Source organism: Tachypleus tridentatus, chromosome 9 (genome assembly GCF_004210375.1).
Source record: "Tachypleus tridentatus isolate NWPU-2018 chromosome 9, ASM421037v1, whole genome shotgun sequence".
Taxonomy (NCBI): Eukaryota; Metazoa; Arthropoda; class Merostomata; order Xiphosura; family Limulidae; genus Tachypleus; species Tachypleus tridentatus.
In genome coordinates, this window is record NC_134833.1 from 25,430,358 (window position 1) to 25,454,598 (window position 24,241).

Consider the following 24,241-nt stretch of genomic DNA (forward strand, 5'->3'; position numbering starts at 1 on the left):
ATTGTTTTTCGTTTACCCAAATCAACAACAGTTTTTCTACCTCTTCCATTGTTTGTGATCTTTGTTTCGTAAACACTGTCACTCCTTTTGCAACATCAGCTTCTTTGATGACCTCTTTATTTTTCAGTATGTTGTAGACTGTAGACTTCGCCATACCAAACTGTGTAGCAAGGTCAGACATGGGGGCATCACTCTCATACTTCGCTATCAGATCTTTTTCCACCTCTATTGTGGCTCTAACAACTTTTGTTTTTGGTTTGCTGCTTTCGTTATCCTTCTTTGACCTCATGGTGGCTTATTTAATCAGAATATTTAGAAAAACAACAAAAGAAAAACAAGAACGTTCACTGCAGATTTTAGCGGGGGTGTGGACTAAGCGACAGGTGCGGGTAAAATGTTTTGGGCAAGCTTGGCGTGGGCCGAAAATGGTCGAAGAGTCGTTCGGGTCATCAGTCGGGTTATTTCGGGGGTTCGGGCCACGACAGCTTGGTTCGGGAATCGAGTTTATTCGACAATTGAGACATTTTTTTCACAAACAATATGTTTGAAAACCGAATTGTTCGACAAGGGAGTCGTTCGAGAACTGAGGTACCACTGTATTTATACAGGAAAATGAATCTGAACATGGAGCATGTAGAAATGGCTTGAGTGTTTGCCAACTTAAATTATAACCGTCCAAAGGTCAAAACAGTACAATTACACATTTATTACCTGGTTACATGATAATTGTGAGATCTCTTTCCAAATTTAAAAAATGTTTCTATTAGTAAATAAGATCTAAGTTAGGCCTATACGTTGAAACCACCATTACAACTGAATCTGACAGCAGTTTTGAAATGTGACTTTTCTAGGGCAAATAATCCTCCCGGTAGCTCGGCGGTAAGCATGAGAGCTTATAACGCTGAAACCCGAAGTTAGATTCCTGCAGTGGGGACAGCGCAGGTACAGTTACGAAAGAAAGTGTTCGTACCCCTGTGTCGTGAGTAGTTTTTTCCTTATAACTTAAAAAGTATCACGATTAGGATAATGAAAGTATAGTATATTTTTCATATTATACAAACACACATCAACATAAAGTTTTATGTAAATTTAACGACAATTAAACTGTTTATAAACAAATAACCAAACATAGGAGATGCAAAAAGTGTTCGTGCGTCTACTTTAATGGTCAGTTGTGTAGCCTTTCAGGTAAATTACTTGGTGCAATCTCTCCTCATAGCCCTCCATGATCGTCTGACAGTACTCGACTGGTATTTTCTTCCATTCTTCTTTACAGAAGGCCTCCAACTCTTGCAAGTTTTTCGGATGACGCTGATGAACCCTGGTCTTCAACTCATGCCAAACGTTTTCAATTAGGTTGAGATCGGGTGACTGCGATGGCCACTCCAGAACGCTTATATAGTTCCTCTGCAACCAAGATTGCACATATTTCTATAAGTGCTTAGGGTCATTGTCGTGCTGGAAGACCCAACGACGCCCAAGCCGCAAGTTCCGAGCATAATTCTTGATATAAGTGCCTAATATATCAACGTACTCTTCTTTTTTCATGATTCCGTTAACGCGGTGAAGGCTGCCTACACCAGAAGAGGTGAAGGAACCCCATAGCATGATCGAGCCACCTCCATGTTTAATTGTAGGGACGGCGTTCTTTGGAAGATTTCGTTCCCCCTTCTTACGGAAAATATAGCAAATATCATTGTGGCTAAAAAGCTCGACTTTAGTCTCGTCTGACCAAAGAATACTCTTCCAATAGGTAAAGAGTTTATCTACATGCTTTCTTGCATACCTCAATCGTGCTTCTAAATGAACAGGCTTTAAATATGGAGTTCTACGAGGACGGCATGCTTTGAACCCAGAAGAGGGTAACATGTTCGTAACTGTAGAGGCGCTTACTTCAACCCCAGTTTCTGTATGTCATTACGTGTTAAACGAGGGTTCCTACTAACTTCTCTAAGAAACTTCCTCTTGGTTCTCTCTGGAATTTTGGTGAGGCGTCCGGAACGAGGGAGGTTAGCAGTTGATCCTGTAAGCTTAAACTTCGCAATTATGCTTTGAACAGTAGATTTTGGCACATTAGGTTGTGTAGCAATACCGGAAAGAGACACACGAGACTTGTATTTTACAATAATTCGGTTTCTTAAATCATTGGACAGTTGTTTTCTGTTTGCCATGATGACCAAGCACATAATGACGGAGACGGCGCTAAATTGCCAGAAGTACATTTTTTGCTGGCTAAATTACAATAATTATGAACCTGGTGTCTAGTTCTGGAATGGTATAATGTAGTTTATTCGCCAAACTAAACAAATTTTTTACGGGAATATCAGTTTTTTCACACGTTCTGAAATGTACGAACACTTTCTGCTTCTCCTATTTTTGGTTATTTGTTTATAAACAGTTTCTTTGTCATTTAATTTATATAAAAATTATGTAGATGTGTGTTAGTATAATATTTATAATATACCATACTTCTATTAGCCTAAACGAACACTTTCTGTCGTAACTGTAGTTCATTGGGATAGCTTTGCATTTGCACCAAACAAACTATGACAAATATACATGTGTGTGAAAATCATCTTTGTGAATGCAACTCATTTAAGACTCTAACTATTGTAGTTAAGGCTCTAACTATTGTAGTCAGGTTAAGTAGATTTTTTGCACGGTTATTTACGGTAACATATGTGCAGTGAAGTAGCGGAACCGAAATATCACTCCTGGACCTTTTGTTTGTTGTTATACACAAAGATACACAATTGGCTATCTATACCGTTGTGCACCTTTGGCATCGAAACTCAATTTTTAGCATTATAAGCTTCCAGAACTGCCGTTGAGCACTAAAGACATTTGTTTTTTGCAATTGATACAAGTGACTGTAAAACAAAAGCTGAAACTACAAATACAGCATTTTATAAATTTAAGCTTGTATGTTGAAACTGTTGTATAAATTACAGATAGACTATTAACTGTGTTATTATGCTTTATGTATGCCAATTAGTTATTTAAACTTAACTGTTAAGTGTCTGGTAATAATAAACAGCTGAAATGATCTGTTGGCTGGTTACTTATTTAATAGAAAACTTTGAAAGATTTACAATATACATTGTGAATTACGAACTTCAAAATTTGCTGTATGTTACCTGCTTGTCTCTCTGTCTTCTGTTAATTTATATTTACAACCACTCCCAGTAGTGCAGCGACAAGTCTGAGAGTAAGTTACATATTGGATTTTAATGCTCGTGGTAGGCAAAGCAGCAAAGCAAAGACAGCCCATTTTGTAGTTTGTGTGGTTTGGTTCGTTTTGAATTTCACGCAAAGCTGCTCAAGGACTGTCTGCGGTAGCTGTCCCTAATTTAGCAGTGTAAGACTAGAGGAAGGCAGCTAGTCATCACCACCCATAGCCAACTCTTGGAATACTTTTTCCAATGAATATTGGGATTAACCGTCACATTATAACACCCTCACGGCTGAAAGGACGAGCATGTTTTGTGCGACGAGGATTCGAACTTGCGACCCTTGGATTACCATTCAAAGAGTCTTAACCACCTGGCCATGCAGGGCCAGCTTTATGTGGTACAACAACAGATAAATTTTATATCCCATATCTACACGTATACGTCAGGGGTAGGATTTATTACTGATAACAAACATTCTTAACTACTACAGTTGTTTAATCTAATCGTTTCTTCAAAGATTAAAAACGTCTGTACTCAGTAGCCTTGGAACCTTATTTCTTAGCTTGAAACACTGTTCATTAGTGACCTTTAAAAAATAGAAACTTCTTGATACTACTATAAAATGAATGCATGCTGTACAAATACCACGCGTGGACTTTAAGCTGTTCATTTTATCACTTAGGTATTAACGTCATAATATCAGTAAACATGTGGCTCTTACTCAACAGAAAGTAACACAAAGTTTTTATTATCTGTATTAAATTCATTCTCTGAATGTAATTATTAAATTAGAGGCAGATAAAGTAAAAGTGAAACTGCGAAAGTAGCATATGTGTGTTTTTTTTTCTTACAGCAAAGCCACGTTGGGCTACGTGCTGAATCCACCGAGGGGAATCGAACCCCTGTTTTTAGCGTTCTAAATCCGAAGACTTACTACTGTACCAGCGATGGACACGAAATTAGCCCATCCATTTCTACGTTACAAAGTGACTGTAATTGTAAAAAAATGGGCTGTCTGTGTTCTGCCCACCTCAATCATCAAAACCTTATTTTTAGCATCGTAAGCCTGTAGTGTGGGGGAACAAAGTATTAAATAAAAATAGTGTTTATAAAAAAATATGGCTATAGCTAAAGCAGAGAGAACTAGGGGTACTGTGCTCCTGATTCGGTGGCCAAGGTTTATTTGAGAAAATGTGTTTCTGGAAACAAATAGATTCTGGATTAAATTCTAATAATTCTCCTTCTTTTTCTGAGAGCAGTTTTCCCAATTTTCATGTATTTTTTACTGAAAAAGATTAAAATCTTGGACACTAGCAACCCAATTCCTACCGTGAATAGTTTTAATATGATTTACCATCACTTCGCAGTTTACCTTATCCTGCCTTTTGTCGAATAGTAGATCTCTCTAACATCCTCTTTCAGGAAATCATCTCATCCGAAGTGTGTCTGCGGACTTATACTGTTAGAAACCAGACTTCGATACCTGTGGTGAGCAGAGTACACGTCGCCTTTTGTGTAATTTTGTACTTAATAACAAACCACCACAGCCGATAAAAAACAAAGGTTTTCAACACCTCCACTACAAAAAATGAGTTAATATAAGTGACTATATAAAACATAACTCATCCTTCTTTACGTAAATTTGTTAACCGAATTTCGGACAGCGCTATTTCCTTTGGGCAAATCTTACGTTGACGGTTCAACTAGGTTACATGAAATCTAGTCACTGAAAAATCATCTCTATTCCCTGAAATCGATATTTTCCAGTTGTAACAGATTTACTAACATATATTTATTTTAATATCGATGTTTGTTTTAGTTAAATAAATATATTCAGAAATACTTTATTGTTAAATGTGTACTGCGAAAGTTCCGCCTATTCTCTGTAGTCCTAGAAAATTCTCGGTGTAACAGCTAGTCATCACCACCAACCGCCAACTCTTGGGCTACTCTTTTACCAACGAATAGTGGGATTGACCGTAACATTAACACCCTTATGGCTGAAAGAGCGAGCATGTTTGGTGTGACGGAGATTCGAACCCGCGACCCTCGGATTACGAGTTGAGTGCCCCTAACCGCCTGGTCATGTCGGGCCTCTAAAAGTAGCATAATTTATTACCAGCATGATTCTATGAAATTTAGCACGGCTCGATTGTAACACTAAATTTAAGATGTACATAAAACATTGTTTTTTGTAGGTTTCCATCCCCCCCCCCAGTCCTAATATAAAATAATTATATATTTCACAATTCCCAAGAGTTGGCGGTGGGTGGTGATGACTAGCTGCCTCCCCTCTAGTCTTACACTGCTAAATTAGGGACGGCTAGCACAAATAGCCCTCGAGTAGCTTTGTGCGAAATTCAAAAACAAATTCACAATTCAACATGGATTTGACTGTTTATTTAAATCATATTTTAAATATCATGTTTGCTTGTTTGTCATTAATTTATTTGTTAAGTTTAGATACTGATATAACAGTACTTTCTACATAGAACATTACAATACTTTTAGCTTTTAATATTTTTAGGTTCTATACGTACCTCAAACTTACATTTTACAATTTTTAAGTAAAAGAAAAATCAATCTCACCTTTAACTCTTCAGGTTTCACAAATTCAATCACTTTAGAATTATCACGAAATTCTTTAGAATTTCCCAGAATGCCAGAATGTATTACTCTTTTCACAACTTTCTTTAAAAAGTCTATGTCTTCCATTTAATTGAGCAGGCCTTGGGAATTTCTTCCTGTGAAAAGAAATAACTAAATACACGAGAAATAATTTTTGTTTAAGATTTCACACAAAGCTGCACAATCCGACCAGAATGTTGTACTTAGTATGTACATAGAGAGAAAGAAGAGAAAGGTAGTAAAAGCATCCAACACCGTCCGCGAACTACGCTTCTCTGATCAAATAATGAACGTTACATCAAGGGGCGTGATGTGATCTGTCCTGAAGAGGTAGCAAAAGAAAAAACGGTGGATTATAAAGTAAAAAATTACGTTCAGGACGGGCAATAAAGATAAAATTAATTACTTGTAGTCATTAATCATATATAAGATTAATTACTTCCAATTAAAAATATAAACAAGACATATACGTCTACTTACTTCATTTCTATGTTGTTAATTCCATCCTCATTTCCTTTTGATTGAATAAATTAATTACATCTTTATAGAAACTATCAGCCTTTATTTCTTAAAGGAGCTTTTTAATTCTATCCTCCTTTCCTTTTGATTGAATAAATTTATTACATCTTTATAGGAACTATCAGCCTTTATTTCTTAAAGGAGCTTTTAATTCCATCCTCCTTCCTTTTGATTGAATAAATTCATTACATCTTTATAGAACCTATCATCCTTTATTTCTTAAATGAGCTTTTTAATTCCATCCTCCTTTCCTTCTGATTGAATAAATTCATTACATCTTTATAGAAACTATCAGCCTTTATTTCTTAAAGGAGGTTTTTCTCAAGCACGATTAAACTAAACTTGCAAGTCTCTCTTGTCGTTGTACATTTTTGATGTAGCTGTTTTCTTTTTAAATGAGAGAAAGAACGCTCAACTGAGGCACTGGTGGCTGGTTTGGTTTGTTTTCAATTTCACGCAAAGCTACTCTAGGGCTATCCGCGCTAGCCAACCCTAATTTAGGAGTGTAAAACTAGTGGGAAAGCAGCTAGTCATCACCACCCACCACCAACTCTTAGGCTACTCTTTTATCAACGAATAGTGGGATTTACCGTCACATTATAACGCCCCCACGGCTGAAAGGGCGTGTGTTTAGTGTGTCGGGGATTCGAGGCCCGTGACTCCCAGATTACGAGTCGAGTGCCTTAACCACCTGGTTATGCCGGGCCCTGTTGGCTGGAAGAGTCAAGGTTAACTCACAACTTTGTACGTTATTACAGGGCTGCATCTAACTTGGCATTTCGTAAACAATAAAGTAATTCATTCACTGGTTTTCCTTTCAAATCAGCGTCAGCGTATAAAACCACAAATTCACTTTTCAAGTATTCTCTATAATTATCTTGCAATGATTTTAGTGGTGATTCAGGAAATATTTTTATTCTCTTCCTGTTTTTTAGTGTCAAAAAAGTAAAGAATGTTTATCAAACTTTGAAACCTCGTTTCAATTTGCCCTCAACTTACATCCAAAATTTAATAAAATAACTTGCTTTATGTTATTTTAATGCTTTCTCTGGGATCATTTCTTATTCGCTTAGTAGGGGGGGATATAATCCATCGACTGGTGCCTAAAATTCACCAAAATCGTCTTTCTTTTTTTGCAAAATAGTCATCATTTCATTTACTTTATTCATACAATTGGATATGTCAAATATCCTATTCTGTAGAACATCAAATATAACATTTGTATATGAAAAAAATACTGGCAAGTATATTCAACAAGAAATTGAATTCAAAATCTCTGAGGTTCGATGAAAGTGACTGGGCGCAGGTAAACTATCCCAGTTGTCAAAATTATCAACAGTATTTTGAAATAAGTGAACGAGTTCTTCCTTGTATTCCAAGACAGTTTCAACAAGGCAGTGATTATAATTCCAACTAGATGGGTCTACTTTCGGGAATCCTTTCCTTAGTTCAGTATCTAAGAGGTGCACATGCTTTGTTGGTTTCATAGAAAAACAAAAAGAATGATTCAAGATTTGCGAAGAATCAGAATGTGTCTTTTGTGTAACAAAGTTTTTAGGAATAATGAAGTATACCACCTTAAGCAACACTTTAACAATTTTCACCAACAAATTTGATGTTAATTTCCATTTAATAACAAAAACCGTATGAATGAAATTAGCCATCTGAAAGCACAACTTCATGAACAAAAGGGAGGCCTAAAAAGATTTATATTGTCATCGACAGAACTAGTTACGTTAGCTAGCTATAAAGTAGTTTGGATTCTAGCTCAAAAAAAATTTTCTGATGCTGAACTAGTGAAAGAAATATTGATTGTGGTCATTGAAACTCTCTTGAAAAACTATGATTCAGAAATAAAAGATAATATTCTTACAAAGGTAAATAATTTGCAATTAAGTCGAAGAACAATTGTTCGCAGAATGCTAGAGTTAGTGAAAGACATAGAAAATCAGTTGATTGAACAACTAAAAGACTGTTTGTATTTTTCTTTAGCACTAGATGAGTCAACAGATGTTAGTGACACTCCACAGCTGATAATTTGGGTTCAATATCTAACTTTAGATATCAAGTAAGGGAAGAAATTTTTGGCCTTTGTGGATTACGAAATCGAACATGTGGTAAAAACATCTTTGAAAAATTTCTTAAAATGTCAAAAAAATTCAATCTGTATTTTAAGAAACCAGTTTCTGTCACAACAGATGGTGTTCCCGCCATGACTGGGACAAAATTAGGATTTGTTTCACTTTTAAAGCAGCATTTAATTGGAAGTAATGTGAAGTCCACGCTGCCATCTTTCCATTGCATTTTGCATCAGGAAAATTTATGTGCTCAGATGTCTAAAAGTGATGAATTGAAAAATTTGATGGACAATGTTGTGAAAATTGTGAATTATATTAGAAGTGGAAGCTCTCTCATCCATCAAGAGTTTCTTGAGTCTTTGAAGAAATGCAGTGACTGTACTTTTGATGATCTTACTGATTTTGCAAATGCAAAACGTTCTTGGAACGAGTTACTTCCTTATTTCCTCAATTAAAAGATTATCTTGTTGAAAAAGGTAAGATTGAAAATTTCCCTGAAATTGAAACTTTGTCATGGCAGTGTGATTTGCACTTTCTGTGCGACATGATGACTAACTTGAATAATTTGAATACGAATCTTCAGGTAAGAGGTAAAATAATAAGCGAGCAATCACAGCCTATTCATGAATTTCAATTAAAGCTAAACCTCCTTACGGAACAATTACGAAAGAGTGATTTGGCACATTTTTTAAAGTTGAATAGTTTTCTAGAAAATAATAATGACTATGATTTCTCTGATGTTAAAGATGATCTTTATGTAAACTGGATCAAAATCTATCTCAAAAATTTGAATCATGTTTCTCCGAATTACAAATTTGACATTGATATTTGAATTTTTGCATGACCCATTTCAATTTGATTTAGGAAATTTAAGTAAGGAAATTACATCTTTTTTGTCTTCGGATAAATGTGGATTTGAAGACGAGATGCTTACCCTGCAAACTGTAGAACACATAAGGTAAAGAAAAATATTCTATCAGAGAGACGTGGCTCACGATTCTGATAAATGAGAGTCTTCTAAATTTAAAGATAGTAATTTCAAAATTGTTTTCCATATTTGGATCCACATGGGTTTGTGAGCCAACATTTTCTACGCTAGATTTTTCTTAAGTGTAAATACAGATCTCGGCTGACTGACATAAATGAAGAGGCAGAGTTAAGATGCTCATTGAGCATAGATATTAAGCCAAATTTCACGAAACTTGTTGATGAAATCCCCCATCAATTTTCACATTGGAGGTCAATTAAAATGCAATTATTTTAATTAAACTAACATCTTTCTTTTTTTTAACAGTGTGGCCAACGTTGTTTTTATTAGACACATTTGTACCATTATAAAAAATAAATTGCCCACCCCTGACCTACACAATTAATGTGGTAATTCTGGATTCTATTTGACAAGCCAGAAAAACACTCGATTTCTCTAAATGGGATTTCAATAATGGATCATATTTCTTGCAGAAATGTACCAATTCCACACAGTTGCCTCGGTTAGCAGATTCTAATGATTCATCATGATCTCTAAATGGTAATTGTTGTTCTCACAGATATCATAGTATGTTGATTAATATTTTAAAAACTCTTCACCTTTTCATTGTGCATATTTATCTTATGTTGCCTGTTTAGTTGGAATTAAATCCGTGATATTAACCTACCTACTTAGGTTTAGAGTTGAAAATATATGACCGCAGGAATTTTCATGTCTTTTAATTGCCTTATGCATATTATTTGAGTCATCAAATTCGCCTGAGCTCTATGTCCCAAATTTACTGTTAAATAATAAACACGGCCAGTAGAAAAGCTTCTGCATGTTAGGACAAGTAGTTAACCAAGATGTCCTATCGTATTGGTCTACAATGAATTGTAGAATGCACTGCTTTGTTCTTCCAGACAGGCTTAGAGCTAGAATCAGTCTACCCTTTGTGATGATGCTTTCTTTATCACTACACCTTTTTATACCAAACTTACTAACAAATAAGGTTTCAATAATCTATTTTTAAATCTAAAGAGTGACACTTTACAAAAAACAATTATGCATACAAAAAACAACAGTATCATTTAATACAAGACCCAAAGCACCTGCACCTCGCGCTCTTGGCTGTTCGTTAATTAACTATAAATTATTTTTTTTATTATTATATTTGATTTGCTTATCGTAAATTTTAATTTATAAATTATTTATTTCGCTTACTTTTTAACAATTTAATATATAAACTATAAATTGTCAATAGTTCCACGTTTTAGTGTATTTTGAAATAATATGAACTGGTAATTGCTTCCTTTATGACACAGAAGAAGCCAATATAACATTCAATATATGTTTTCTTTTTTAAATTCAAATATTAATTTGAAATTTTTTATTCAGAATATTACTCACGTAAGAAGTATTTTATTGTTTAAAGAATATATTATGTAACGAAAATGTTTTAGATAGAAATAAAGCCTTTTCTAGTTGCAAAAAAAACTAAAATCAACTTTAAAAAGGAAGCATTATGCGAGTTGTAGTCCAGATTTTTCCCAACAGTATAAGGTTATTATTGATTATCTACAATATAGCAGTGCTTCCGTATGGATCATTTGCAAGTTCATAAATTCATATTTAGCTGATACTTAAAAATTATTTTTTTAACATATACTGGAAAAACACTGCTTCCCTCGCTTCCACGGACCGCAGGTTTTTGTTCACTTTGTTTTTCTTGCGAACACCGAACCTTCAAATTCACAGCCAGAACATTCTAATTATCAAGCCCATGCGTTGTAAACCAAGTTGCGTTTTGGTTCATGACTGTTAGTTCACAAGGTCCCTAATCAAATTAGTCTCACGTATAATAATATACACAAAATATTTTCAATATTTTAAGTTCACCAATTATTACCAGCACTTATGATAATCAAGGTGCGAAAATATTCAAATTAGCTTTTTTTTTTCAAACGTTTAAACAAACTTTTGGTTGTTTCACACAATAATAATTTGACCCGCCTGTTGAAGTGCGTTAAAAACAAAATGTTTGTTCGTGCAAACCTACTCGAGGGCTATCTGTGCTAGCCGTCCATAAGTTGACAGTGTAAGAGTAGAGAGAAGTCATCACCACCAACCGTCAACTCTTGGGCTACTCTTTAACCAACGAAAAAATGGGATTGACCGTCACGTTATAACGCCCCCATAGCTAAAAGGGCGAGCATGTTTGGAGTGATGGGGATTCGAAACCGCGGCCCTCAGATTACGAGTCGAACGCCTTAACCCGACCACGCCGTGCCGTGAAAATAAATTGGATTGTACATTTTTACCAAAGCTAAACACGTGTGCAAATAACTTAGTTTCTAACAAATATTAAAGTTTTTGTTCCATTTCATTGTAACTTATAACAACTAACAAGTACAAGGTAAAAGTTAATTTAATTGTACACAAAGATGTGCATATTTTGTAAGTTATTTATTACCAAAAACACTAAATCCAATACTTAAAGTCTCCTGCTCGTAGAGCGGTAAGTCTACGGATTTACAACGCTAAAATAAGGGGTTCAATCCCATGTGGCTTTGGTATAAGAAAACACGCACACAAATATTTAATTTTTTTATTTTCTAGCTGTTACTAGTTTTCAACAAAAGTGTATCACTAAATCGATATTTTGCACAAACTCATTTGTATGAAAATATTTTTTTTTTCTGTAATTAAGCACAAAGTTGCACAACTCAAATTGTAGCGTTTTAAGCCAACCAGTGAGTTGGAGCTGGGCAGTACAAGTCCAGAGAAAATACTAGAAGTTGTTTTTTGCTCTGAAAGTTGATGTCTGGAATGTGCTCTTGTGCAAATTGCCGAAGAGTTAATCACTGCCACGTAGTTTGATCATCATAATTATTTGTTTGGAGACAAGCACAAAGCTACACGATGGGCTATACGTGCTCTGCCTACCATGGGTATCGAAACCAGGTTTCTAGCGTTTTAAGTTCGCATACGTAATGCTGTGCCACCAGGGGACTATATGAAGACACTAAGCCTTCTTCGAGATCAGTCCTTTCCGTTTTAATTAAACAAACACACACTTGAAGTACCAAACGTATTTGTAAATTTATTTAACACCTTATTTCTATAAATCTATAACTTTGTTCTTATTTACCTAAACTGAAATTGATTATACATTTTCTCACTTTTAATGTACTTGTTGGAAGAGCTATAAGGATATTTATCTCTGTATAAAGCATGGATATTCTATTGAAGGCTTAAGACGAATTACAGCATTGTGTTTATACGTGCCTTATTTTTACGGAACTTTAATTGTTTAACGCAATAAAAATTTAAATAAAACTAACGGATAATTATAACGGTGAAAGTTATTATGAGTGGGACGCATACTCGAAAGTCCTTTGGTGTTGTTACATATATTTTCGATCTGTTTGGAGTGGGTACAAGCAATAATAGTGTAGCGGAGAAACCTATTCAGCAAACCTAATCTTATCAGCTGCACAGAAACTGGCGTGTTCATTCTCTCAAAGACACACATCACGAGACTTCTTAACGTTCTGATATAGATCGATTTTTGACTGAGAGCGAAATGTAGTCCACAGATATACAGCTGTGCCACTACTTGTGTTGTAGCTTTGCACTTAACAACATCAAACTGATTTTAACATTAATTAGAACACAAATAATATTAAAAACTGTTTCCTCATGTAGATTACAAACTTAAGAACCAGATAATTATATTTCACGTAGCCCTATCTTTTAACTGTTATGTGTTTTAAATTACAAAATAGATTTAAAAGTAATATATAATATTTAAAAACCTTTCTGTTTCTCTGGATGTCATTAACGTTCAAAATGTAACACAAAAAAAGGACCTCGTCACTAAAAACCAACAATTAACAAATCTCACAATTAACTCAGTAAAGCGTTTTGAATTTGTTCTTCGGGTGACAAGCCATGATATTATTTCTTGTAACAGTTATACCTGATAAGATATGTAAGTTGTCATAACAATATGTAAATCCAAACCAGTATGGCATAAGCACAGTTATACTTATGAGAGCTTATATTTTGGGTAAAGACACTTCACTTGACATCAAGCATTGTGTAACTATATTCTATTTTAGTAACTATGTAATTCACTATCACATATCATTCTATTTTGGTGACTATCTAATTCACTATTACAAATCACGGCTAACAACAATAACTGTTCAATTCTTTCCAATATCTGTCCCCACAGGACAATGCCTAAACACTGCCTTTTCAACATTCGGAGAACACGTGATGTTAACATTCAAACAAACAAATAATTAAATATCACTAATCTTTAGTAAAAGAGTAGCCCAAGAGATGACGGTGGGTGTCGATTACTAGCTATCTTCCCTCTAGTCTTACACTGCTGAATTAAAAACAGCTAGCGCAGATAGCCCTCGGCCGGGCACGGCCAGGTGGGTTATAGCGTTCAACTCGTAATTTGAAGATCCGGGTTGGAATCCCCGTCACACCAAACATGCCCGCCCTTTCAGCCGTGGGAGCATTATAATGTTACGGTCAAGCCCACTATTCGTTGGTAAAAAAGTAGCCCAAGAGTTAGCGGTGGATGGTGATGACTAGCTGCCTTCCCTCTAGTCTTACACTGCTACATTAGGGACAGCTAGCGCAAATAGCCCTCGTGTAGCTTTTGCGCGAAATTCAAAACAAACAAGCAATTCAGATTAAAACCTAATTAAAATGTCTTTAAATTAACATCGATACCCATAACAACAACGCGTCATTTTGGTCTCTGGTATTGAGAATAATTATTTTTAAAAAGACGGAAATTAAGTTCAATGAATTAAAAGAAAAAAAAAACAAATGGAACACGTGCACACATGTAGAGGAATGTGAAACACATTCACCATCTCAAGACAAAGTCTACTGCAACTGTTTCAAAACTAAAACTTCCGGGTTTCGGTTTTCCCTAACTTTCATAGATCTCAGCTGCTTTATTAAGGTCAATCATTTCCAACTGATAGATAAACACCATTTCCTGACATTCCAGCTGTAAATCGAGGGCTTATAATAACGCAAAAAAAATCTTATTTTCATATGTGGGCAAAGCATAGGCCTCCCATTTTGTGCAATTTTGCTCTTAATAATAAACAAAATACATAAAACCTATATTTAATTAAGATCGCAGAGGATATGTTGAACAATATGTTTCACTTAAAATAATCTGTTTCGATTCCCAGAAGCATTGTGTAACTCCGCTTGCGACTCTGTGTCACAATCCTGATATTACAAGAACTGAGAACACTATTGTGGAAAGACAATACAATGGAAACAAAATGGCCTGTCATGGCCATGTGATTAGGTGTTAGACTTCCAGTCTGAGGGTCACGGATTCGAATCCCCTTCACACTAAACTGGTGGTCCACTTCTTGTGCTTAGATGGCATCAGCTCGTAAATAAAAACATTTTAAGGTAAAGAAAGGTTCGTGTATAATTCAACATATCTGTTTACCTACGTTATGAGGTGTAAACAACAATTACTAAATAGCATTAAATTATTCACTAGATGTTCTTCCTCGTTAAGTGACATCGTTTGAAGACTCATAAGCCACATTTACCATGAGGCTCTACTTCTAAGAAACGTATTTAGATTCAGAGGCTTCGCTGGCAATCGGAAAGATCTGGAGCTTACACCCCTGAGAAGCAGCCAATACTCAAAACAACTGCAACCTAAGTGCAATATAATATGTATAGTTTACGTAATGTGCATTAGGGTACTGTGAAATACATCCGGGTCTCGGGCCCTGTGGACCAGTACCTAATGACGCCCGTGATTGAACTTAGTCAAACGTTTAGGAATTACTCTTGGGAAAGTGAAGTCATGCAACAGGTGGATGACAAAACCTTTCTACTAAGGGTTCAACTAGTTGACTTGTTAACAGGACGAAGAAGATGTTAGTTTATAGTTGTTATGGTCAGCCGTTTGATTATATCGTTTCAGCACTACGTTAATCAGAAATTAAGGAGAATAATTGGAAAGTTTTGTTGTATGATATCAATGCCATCTTCTACAACGCAAGGCTGTTGGTTCTTGAGGTCTTGGCCAGGAATAATTGGGTGGTTAGGGCAATCGACTTGCCATCTCCGGATCACAAATTCGTATACTAGTGGTTATATAGCTCTAGTCTCGAGACTAATGTCACAGTTTTAGTGGCGATTACTCATGAAATAAAAATAACAGTATATTAAGACGTGATATTGGACTCAACAACGTGAAGTTCTTCATTTCAATGAAACAAGACTTAGTACTAATGCATAACGATGCCTGTTGTTTTCGTTTGTTGTCGGTTTTTCTGTACAGTCCATCATAGTTCATCAAGAACGTTCCAGCAAGAGATCCTCATGATTCAAATCCTATAACACTCTAATGAAAGGCCCGGCATGGCCAGATGGTTAGGGCGCTTGACTCGTAATATGAGAATCGAGTGTTCGAATCTACGGTCCTCGAAACATGTTCGCCTCTTCAGACATGGAGGTGTTGCAATATTCTCAATCCCACTATTCGTTGGCAAAAGAGTAGCCGAAGAATTGGCAGTTGGTGATGACAGCTAGCTTTCCCTCTAGTCTTTCACTGCTAAATGTGAAACGATTAGCGTAGATAGCCCTCGTGCGGTTTAGCGCGAAATTTATATTAAACAAACAATAAACTTAAAACATAATAAGGCTTAAGTAACTGAGCCGAAAGCTTTGCATTAAAAATAAATAAAAACGTGATAATAGTTCAAATAAATTACCTAATACAAATACGAGAACTCACGTTAAAAGCCTGAAAAGTACCTATGTTACAGTAATACTAAGTTTCATCATATTTGGGAAACCAAGAACGAATAACGCATACGATTTGTTTACGTACTCGATAAATGTACGTGTACAATTAGCAGGTTGTACAGTGACACCACGTCCAAATATAATTCCAGACATTCACTACCATGGCACGTGGACCAGAATCTTTATCCAAATTAATCAATTTTTTAACAATTGTTAATGATTCTCGTATATTTCATTCATTTTTATTGATCTAAGTTGAAATATTCTTACTTTTTCACATCTTCTCTACTTTTATATTTTAACTTACCTAAATATTTCAGCAGCTAAAACTACACCAACTCAATCATTACAAGTATTGTTTGTTAACATTCTCCTTTCTGATGTTCTTTATTTTTCTTACCTTTATTTCCTTTCCCTCTTTATTCTTCGTAAATAAAAGTTTTCTATATTCCATCAGCAGATATTGTTTCATATGATAAACCCTTAAAATGCTTGGAGATGCCAGGCCTTTTATATTCCTTTATTGTAAAATAGCTACAAAGTTCCTAACTAACTTGCCACACAGCTGCCACACAGGTATTTCTGTGCTGATCTGAATACAAAGATACGTGAAGTCTACAACGCCTACGTATTCGAGGACATAAAATAAGAAAATACAGGTGCACAGACTTATAGTATAGTGGTGGAATAAACAAAGACAATACTCTAGTTAAAGCTTTACAAAAATAAAGGAAAACAGAATTAAAGACAATTGGACTGATTGAAAACAACTACATTGATTACTGGGTAGGTACAGAAAGGTGGGAATGAACTACACTTGTAGTATAGTGGTGGAATAAAGAAAGACAATACTCTAGTTAAAGCTTTACAAAAATAAAGGAAAACAGAATTAAAGACAATTGGACTGATTGAAAACAACTACATTGATTACTGTGTAGGTACAGTAAGGTGGGAATGAACTACACTTATAACTAAACATAAGATTCTGACTACTTACTTGAAGTAAGATAACACACACCATCAGCAGCAAATGTAAACAAGACTTTCACAACGAGTCTTGATTCTTTCAGACCAAACTCGATGCTGTCTCAAAATACTAAACTGCACCAAAAATTCACTTTCTTCCTGTAATTGTGCGGTAGGAATTTACCCTCTCTCTCTGTTTGTAGTGGTTCAGTCAGATTCACTCAGAAAATTGCACCAAAACATTCTGAAAGTACCTATGCTCGTAGTTTAGTATTCTCTGCACTTGGTGAATTAAAAACCACAAACCAACATCCCAAGAAACAGCAGGCAATGTACATAATTAGTTGTTTCTACAGATAGTGAAGCCTAATCTCCCTCTGGGTAAGTTGTGCCCGTGATTATTAATGAGGAATGGAATTTTCTGAAATCAGTATAACCCAATAACTCATGTTGATCAAAGTGTAGATTGAACTGGACCTATCTTGAACTTAGAAATTAAACAATTTTCGGAATACTAAGTTTATTTGTAACATCTAAGACTGAATTTAGCAATTGTCCTCGATCTGAGATGAGATGTTCCAAATTAGGGCTTATTAGGAATTATTCACCATGAGAAAGTGAGGTACGTGGTATTTGAATACTACATACCTCTATGCATAGTAAATGTGCCTTCTCAGTTTCTACATATTTAATGGTTTTATGACACCCATGTGTAATTCAAAGTTGTTGACTTTTAATTAATACCTTTTCCCTTTATCACTCTGTTCATTTCATTCCTCATACACACCAGAAAGTATAATCTATCTTTAGTCTTAACGTTATTCCATCTTATTTTTACATATGTTCCAGCATTATTTGCCGTGCCGTCAGTTAGCTATGTTTATCGTTATTTTTCTGGCTTTAGTTAATCTATAGCTTTCAGCAGCGCTATAACACTTCTACAGAAAGATTCTAAGTCATTTTGGCGTTATATACAGAGTTTTGTTTTCATGTTTCTGAGCTTCTAAGCCCAACATCCATAATTTTTGTTTAAAAAAGATTTAGACCGTGTGTCTGTGATGTTAAGGAAATTTCTTTATGATCGTAACAACCTGGTGTAGCAATAGTATATGACCCTCTTTACTTTCGTTTTCTCTCTTCAGAACTAAAAGTGCGAAACGAAACTATCCACAGCAACGTAATGAATCAACAACTGCTAGCACAGGTTGTTGCTACCAATAAGGAAACTTTGTCAAACATTGGTGATTTTCAATGTTTGTCTGCAAACCACTGTTGCCTAATAGCGTCATTTTCAGTACAGATATTAATTTACAAAATTATTGATGTCCAAGGTAACGTCCTTACATTTTTAGCCAAAACAACGTATTATTTGTTACTTTTAAAGTCACTAATGTTATAGCCTACTTATATATATATAAATATAAAATAACTGACAATAATTAATAGTTAAGATAAAAACTCTCTGGTTACAACAATAATTAGTGAACTAGTAAAGGTAATCATATGTATGGTATTTGATTGAAACATTACCACACAAGATCACACAAAAGTTATCACAGGTCTCATTTGAAAACCAAAAATATAATAAACAAGATACTTTTTATTTGAAAAGTAATACTGGAACATCACCAGATATATAAAGTATAGTACATGTATTCTTGATGAAACGTGTTTTATCCTGTTGAAGCACGTTTTAAACAAATTATAAATTTGTACTCCTGTAGTGAGGGTTGTCACACTAAACAAGGACGCTTTTGGTGTGCATTTTCTGTCAATCGTCTGTAAGTTATCAGAGTGGAAAATTGTGTCCAGCACTATGTCATACGAAATTGGTATAATTTCGAGTAAAACCTCATGTAATCCGGGAGCAAATCTCGTTAAAAGTTTATTGGAAGAAACATTGGAGACAACTTGTGACAAGAGCGCTTGCTTTATTTCCTCTTAAAAAAGAGATTCAATGTGAACAATAAATCTGCAAGCAACTTAAAAGAAATAAAAAAGGGCCACCATGGCCAGATGGTTAGGGCTCTCGATTCGTAATCTGAGAGTCGCAGGTTCGAATCTTCGTCGCACCAACCATGCTCACCCTTTCAGCCGTGGAGACGTTATAATATGACGGTCAATTCCACTATTCATTCGTAAAAGAGTAGCCCAAGAGTTGGCGGTGGGTGGTGATGACTAGCTGCCGTCCCTCTAGTCTTATACTACTAAATTAAGGACTGCTAGCGCAGATAGCTTTCGTGTAGCTTTGCGTGAGATCCAAAACAAACAACTGGAACAGGAAGAACTGAAAACTCGACTGTAAAAAATGAAAACAGGAATTTTTATCTTAAATCTTGAGATATGGAGTAAAATTGAGCAAAGCTCACTTTTTCTCTTTTCATCTGAGCAGAATGCTACTGTTCGCAACCTGTTATAACAAGAAGATAACATAACCCATTTCGCTTTGTCCCAGAACAGGGAACTTTCTGTTCATATTTATTAATTACCTTATTTCTGAATGTTGAGGACTTTCTCCAGGATGCCCAGACTTGGTGATTATTATTCCTCACGTGTCTTGAAAAACAAACATACACAAGCAAATCATGTATAAATGTATAATCTAAAAAACTTCATTTTTGAGTTACTAAATTATATGATCTTATCGTATCTACTTTGGAAGTTGAAAGTTTGAATTTATGGAAGCTAAGGTGCGCGATTCGCAATCTGGGGGTCGCAGAGTCGAAACCTGTCGCTAAACATGCTCACTGCTTCAGTTGTAACCGTAAATTTTCTTGTAAAGAGTAATCCAAGATTTGACAGTCGATACTCCTGGAAGGTTGTCTTTCCAGAGGTTAGCAGTTTAAAATTAGGAATTACAGCCTTAGTAGCTTTACTATATAGCCAAACAAACAAACTGTAAGTTAATTAGATTGATAATGAAGGTATAACCGTCAGTTATATGTTTCACTTTCATCTATTTCCCAGTATCGGTGAAAATAGGTTTGTCACTCACTGCTTACGTAATAAAGAATTTGTTTGTTTGTTTGTTTTTTGAATTTCGCATAAAGCTACTCGAGGGCCATCTGTGCTAGCCGTCCCCAATTTAGTAGTATAAGACCAGAGGGACGGCAGCTAGTCATCACCACCCACCGCCAACTCTTGGGCTACTCTTTTTACCAACAAATAGTGGGATTGACCGTAACATTATAACGCCCCCACGGCTGAAAGGGTGAGCATGTTTGGCGCGACGGGGATGCGAACCCACGACCCTCAGATTACGAGTCTCACGCCTTAACACGCTTGGCCATGCCGGGCCATGTAATAAAGAAACGTTGTCTCTTTGTTTCGTTTTTTTAACCTTCCGAAATTAAGTCAGAATACAAAGACATGTTTGAATAATAATAACTTAACCGCGAGTTCTACAAGTGACGTCTACAGAATTTATTCCAGGTGGGCACAAGTGCCCATTATCAGTGAGCATAGGAAGCATCGTTGTTTCAAGGGCAGGGGGAAATTTCTCTAGAAAAGTTCGAAAATCGGATACCTATTCTGTGGCGTTGTGGATCTTAGTAGCATTTGGAAATTAATCAGGCAATGATGGTGATGGTAATAAACCAATTATGAAGTGAGAACAGAATATTACTGTTTTTATTTCATGAGTGAAATGGGCCCATTGACCAATCCTACAGACGGTCATGAGCTCTGCATATACTTTCAGCGATATGATTATAAACGGATAGATATCAAATTTTATATTTTGTATTAATCTTAGAACCACGGGAAATAATATGTTTTTGTTTTTATTAATGGTTTTCATGCAGTTCCAAGTAGCTGTTAGCCGTTGTTGGCATACCGGTGGTCCACTTCTTGTGCTTAGATAGCAATAGCTCGCAAATAAAAACATTTTAAGGTAAAGAAAGGTTCGTGTATAATTCAACATATCTGTTTACCTACGTTATGAGGTGTAAACAACAATTACTAAATAGCATTAAATTATTCACTAGATGTTCTTCCTCGTTAAGTGACATCGTTTGAAGACTCATAAGCCACATTTACCGTGAGGCTCTACTTCTAAGAAACGTATTTAGATTCAGAGGCTTCGCTGGCAATCGGAAAGATCTTGAGCTTACACCCCTGAGAAGCAGTCAATACTCAAAACAACTGCAACCTAAGTGCAATATAATATGTATAGTTTACGTAATGTGCACTAGGGTACTGTGAAATACATCCGGGTCTCGGGCCCTGTGGACCAGTACCTCATGACGCCCGTGATTGAACTTAATCAAACGTTTAGGAATTACTCTTGGAAAAGTGAAGTCATGCAACAGGTGGATGACGAAACCTTTCTACTAAGGGTTCAACTAGTTGACTTGTTAACAGGACGAAGAAGATGTTAGTTTATAGTTGTTATGGTCAGCCGTTTGATTATATCGTTTCAGCACTACGTTAATCAGAAATTAAGGAGAATAATTGGAAAGTTTTGTTGTATGATATCAATGTCATCTTCTACAACGCAAGGCTGTTGGTTCTTGAGGTCTTGGCCAGGAATAATTGGGTGGTTAGGGCAATCGACTTGCCATCTCCGGACCACAAATTCGTATACTAGTGGTTATATAGCTCTAGTCTCGAGACTAATGCCACAGTTTTAGTGGCGATTAGTCATGAGATAAAAATAACAGTATATTAAGACGTGATATTGGACTCAACAACGTGAAGTTCTTCATTTCAATGAAACAAGACTTAGTACTAATGCATAACGATGCCTGTTGTTTTCGTTTGTTGTCGGTTTTCTGTACAGTCCATCATAGTTCATCAAGAACGTTCCAGCAAGAGATCCTCATGATTCAAATCCTATAACACTCTAATGAAAGGCCCGGCATGGCCAGATGGTTAGGGCGCTTGACTCGTAATATGAGAATCGAGTGTTCGAATCCACGGTCCTCGAAACATGTTCGCCTCTTCAGACATGGAGGTGTTGCAATATTCTCAATCCCACTATTCGTTGGCAAAAGAGTAGCCGAAGAATTGGCAGTTGGTGATGACAGCTAGCTTTCCCTCTAGTCTTTCACTGCTAAATGTGAAACGATTAGCGTAGATAGCCCTCGTGCGGTTTTGCGCGAAATTTATATTAAACAAACAATAAACTTAAAACATAATAAGGCTTAAGTAACTGAGCCGAAAGCTTTGCATTAAAAATAAATAAAAACGTAATAATAGTTCAAATAAATTACCTAATACAAATACGAGAACTCACGTTAAAAGCCTGAAAAGTACCTATGTTACAGTAATACTAAGTTTCATCATATTTGGGAAACCAAGAACGAATAACGCATACGATTTGTTTACGTACTCGATAAATGTACGTGTACAATTAGCAGGTTGTACAGTGACACCACGTCCAAATATAATTCCAGACATTCACTACCATGGCACGTGGACCAGAATCTTTATCCAAATTAATCAATTTTTTAACAATTGTTAATGATTCTCGTATATTTTATTCACTTTTATTGATCTAAGTTGAAATATTCTTACTTTTTCACATCTTCTCTACTTTTATATTTTAACTTACCTAAATATTTCAACAGCTAAAACTACACCAACTCAATCATTACAAGTATTGTTTTTTAACATTCTCCTTTCTGATGTTCTTTATTTTTCTTACCTTTATTTCCTTTCCCTCTTTATTCTTCGTAAATAAAAGTTTTTCTATATTCCATCAGCAGATATTGTTTCATATGATAAACCCTTAAAATGCTTGGAGATGCCAGGCCTTTTATATTCCTTTATTGTAAAATAGCTACAAAGTTCCTAACTAACTTGCCACACAGCTGCCACACAGGTATTTCTGTGCTGATCTGAATACAAAGATACCTCAAGTCTACAACGCCTACGTATTCGAGGACATAAAATAAGAAAATACAGGTGCACAGACTTATAGTATAGTGGTGGAATAAACAAAGACAATACTCTAGTTAAAGCTTTACAAAAATAAAGGAAAACAGAATTAAAGACAAGTGGACTGATTGAAAACAACTACATTGATTACTGGGTAGGTACAGAAAGGTGGGAATGAACTACACTTGTGGTATAGTGGTGGAATAAACAAAGACAATACTCTAGTTAAAGCTTTACAAAAATAAAGGAAAACAGAATTAGAGACAATTGGACTGATTGAAAACAACTACATTGATTACTGGGTAGGTACAGAAAGGTGGGAATGAACTACACTTGTAGTATAGTGGTGGAATAAACAAAGACAATACTCTAGTTAAAGCTTTACAAAAATAAAGGAAAACAGAATTAAAGACAATTGAACTGATTGAAAACTACTACATTGATTACTGTGTAGGTACAGTAAGGTGGGAATGAACTACACTTATAACTAAACATAAGATTCTGACTACTTACTTGAAGCAAGATAACACACACCATCAGCAGCAAATGTAAACAAGACTTTCACAACGAGTCTTGATTCTTTCAGACCAGACTCGATGCTGTCTCAAAATACTAAACTGCACCAAGAATTCACTTTCTTCCTGTAGTTGTGCGGTAGGAATTTACCCTCTCTCTCTGTTTGTAGTGGTTCAGTCAGATTCACTCAGAAAATTGCACCAAAATATTCTGAAAGTACCTATGCTCGTAGTTTAGTATTCTCTGCACTTGGTGAATTAAAAACCACAAACCAACATCCCAAGAAACAGCAGGCAATGTACATAATTAGTTGTTTCTACAAATACTGAAGCCTAATCCCCCTTTGGGTAAGTTGTGCCCGTGATTATTAATGAGGAATGTAATTTTCTGAAATTAGTATAACCCAATAACACATGTTGATCCAAGTGTAGATTAAACTGGACCTATCTTGAACTTAGAAATTAAACAATTTTCGGAATACTAAGTTTATTAGTAACATCTAAGACTGAATTTAGCAATTGTCCTCGATCTGAGATGAGATGTTCCAAATTAGGGCTTATTAGGAATTATTCACCATGAGAAAGTGAGGTACGTGGTATTTGAATACTACATACCTCTATGCATAGTAAATGTGCCTTCTCAGTTTCTACATCTTTAATGGTTTTATCACACCCATGTGTAATTCAAAGTTGTTG

The 24,241-nt window shown here is 35.5% G+C and overlaps 1 protein-coding gene across 3 annotated transcripts in view; it reads right to left on the minus strand.

Moving 5' to 3' along the window:
* LOC143227044 (acidic amino acid decarboxylase GADL1-like) overlaps positions 1-23,696 on the minus strand; it is a 46,883-nt gene extending 23,187 nt beyond the window's left edge. Inside the window, exons 1-2 of one of the 3 annotated variants that reach the window (XM_076458591.1) lie at positions 23,544-23,696; positions 5,763-5,917 (exon numbers count right to left, since the gene is read on the minus strand). In XM_076458591.1, the coding sequence (XP_076314706.1) occupies positions 5,763-5,888 (126 nt within the window). In that variant the 5' untranslated portion in view covers positions 5,889-5,917; positions 23,544-23,696. Of the gene's footprint in view, positions 1-5,762; positions 6,113-16,584; positions 16,734-23,543 lie in introns of those variants that run through there. The other 2 variants (XM_076458590.1, XM_076458589.1) reach the window with 2 other exon arrangements.
* Between the last annotated feature and the right edge of the window lie 545 nt (positions 23,697-24,241).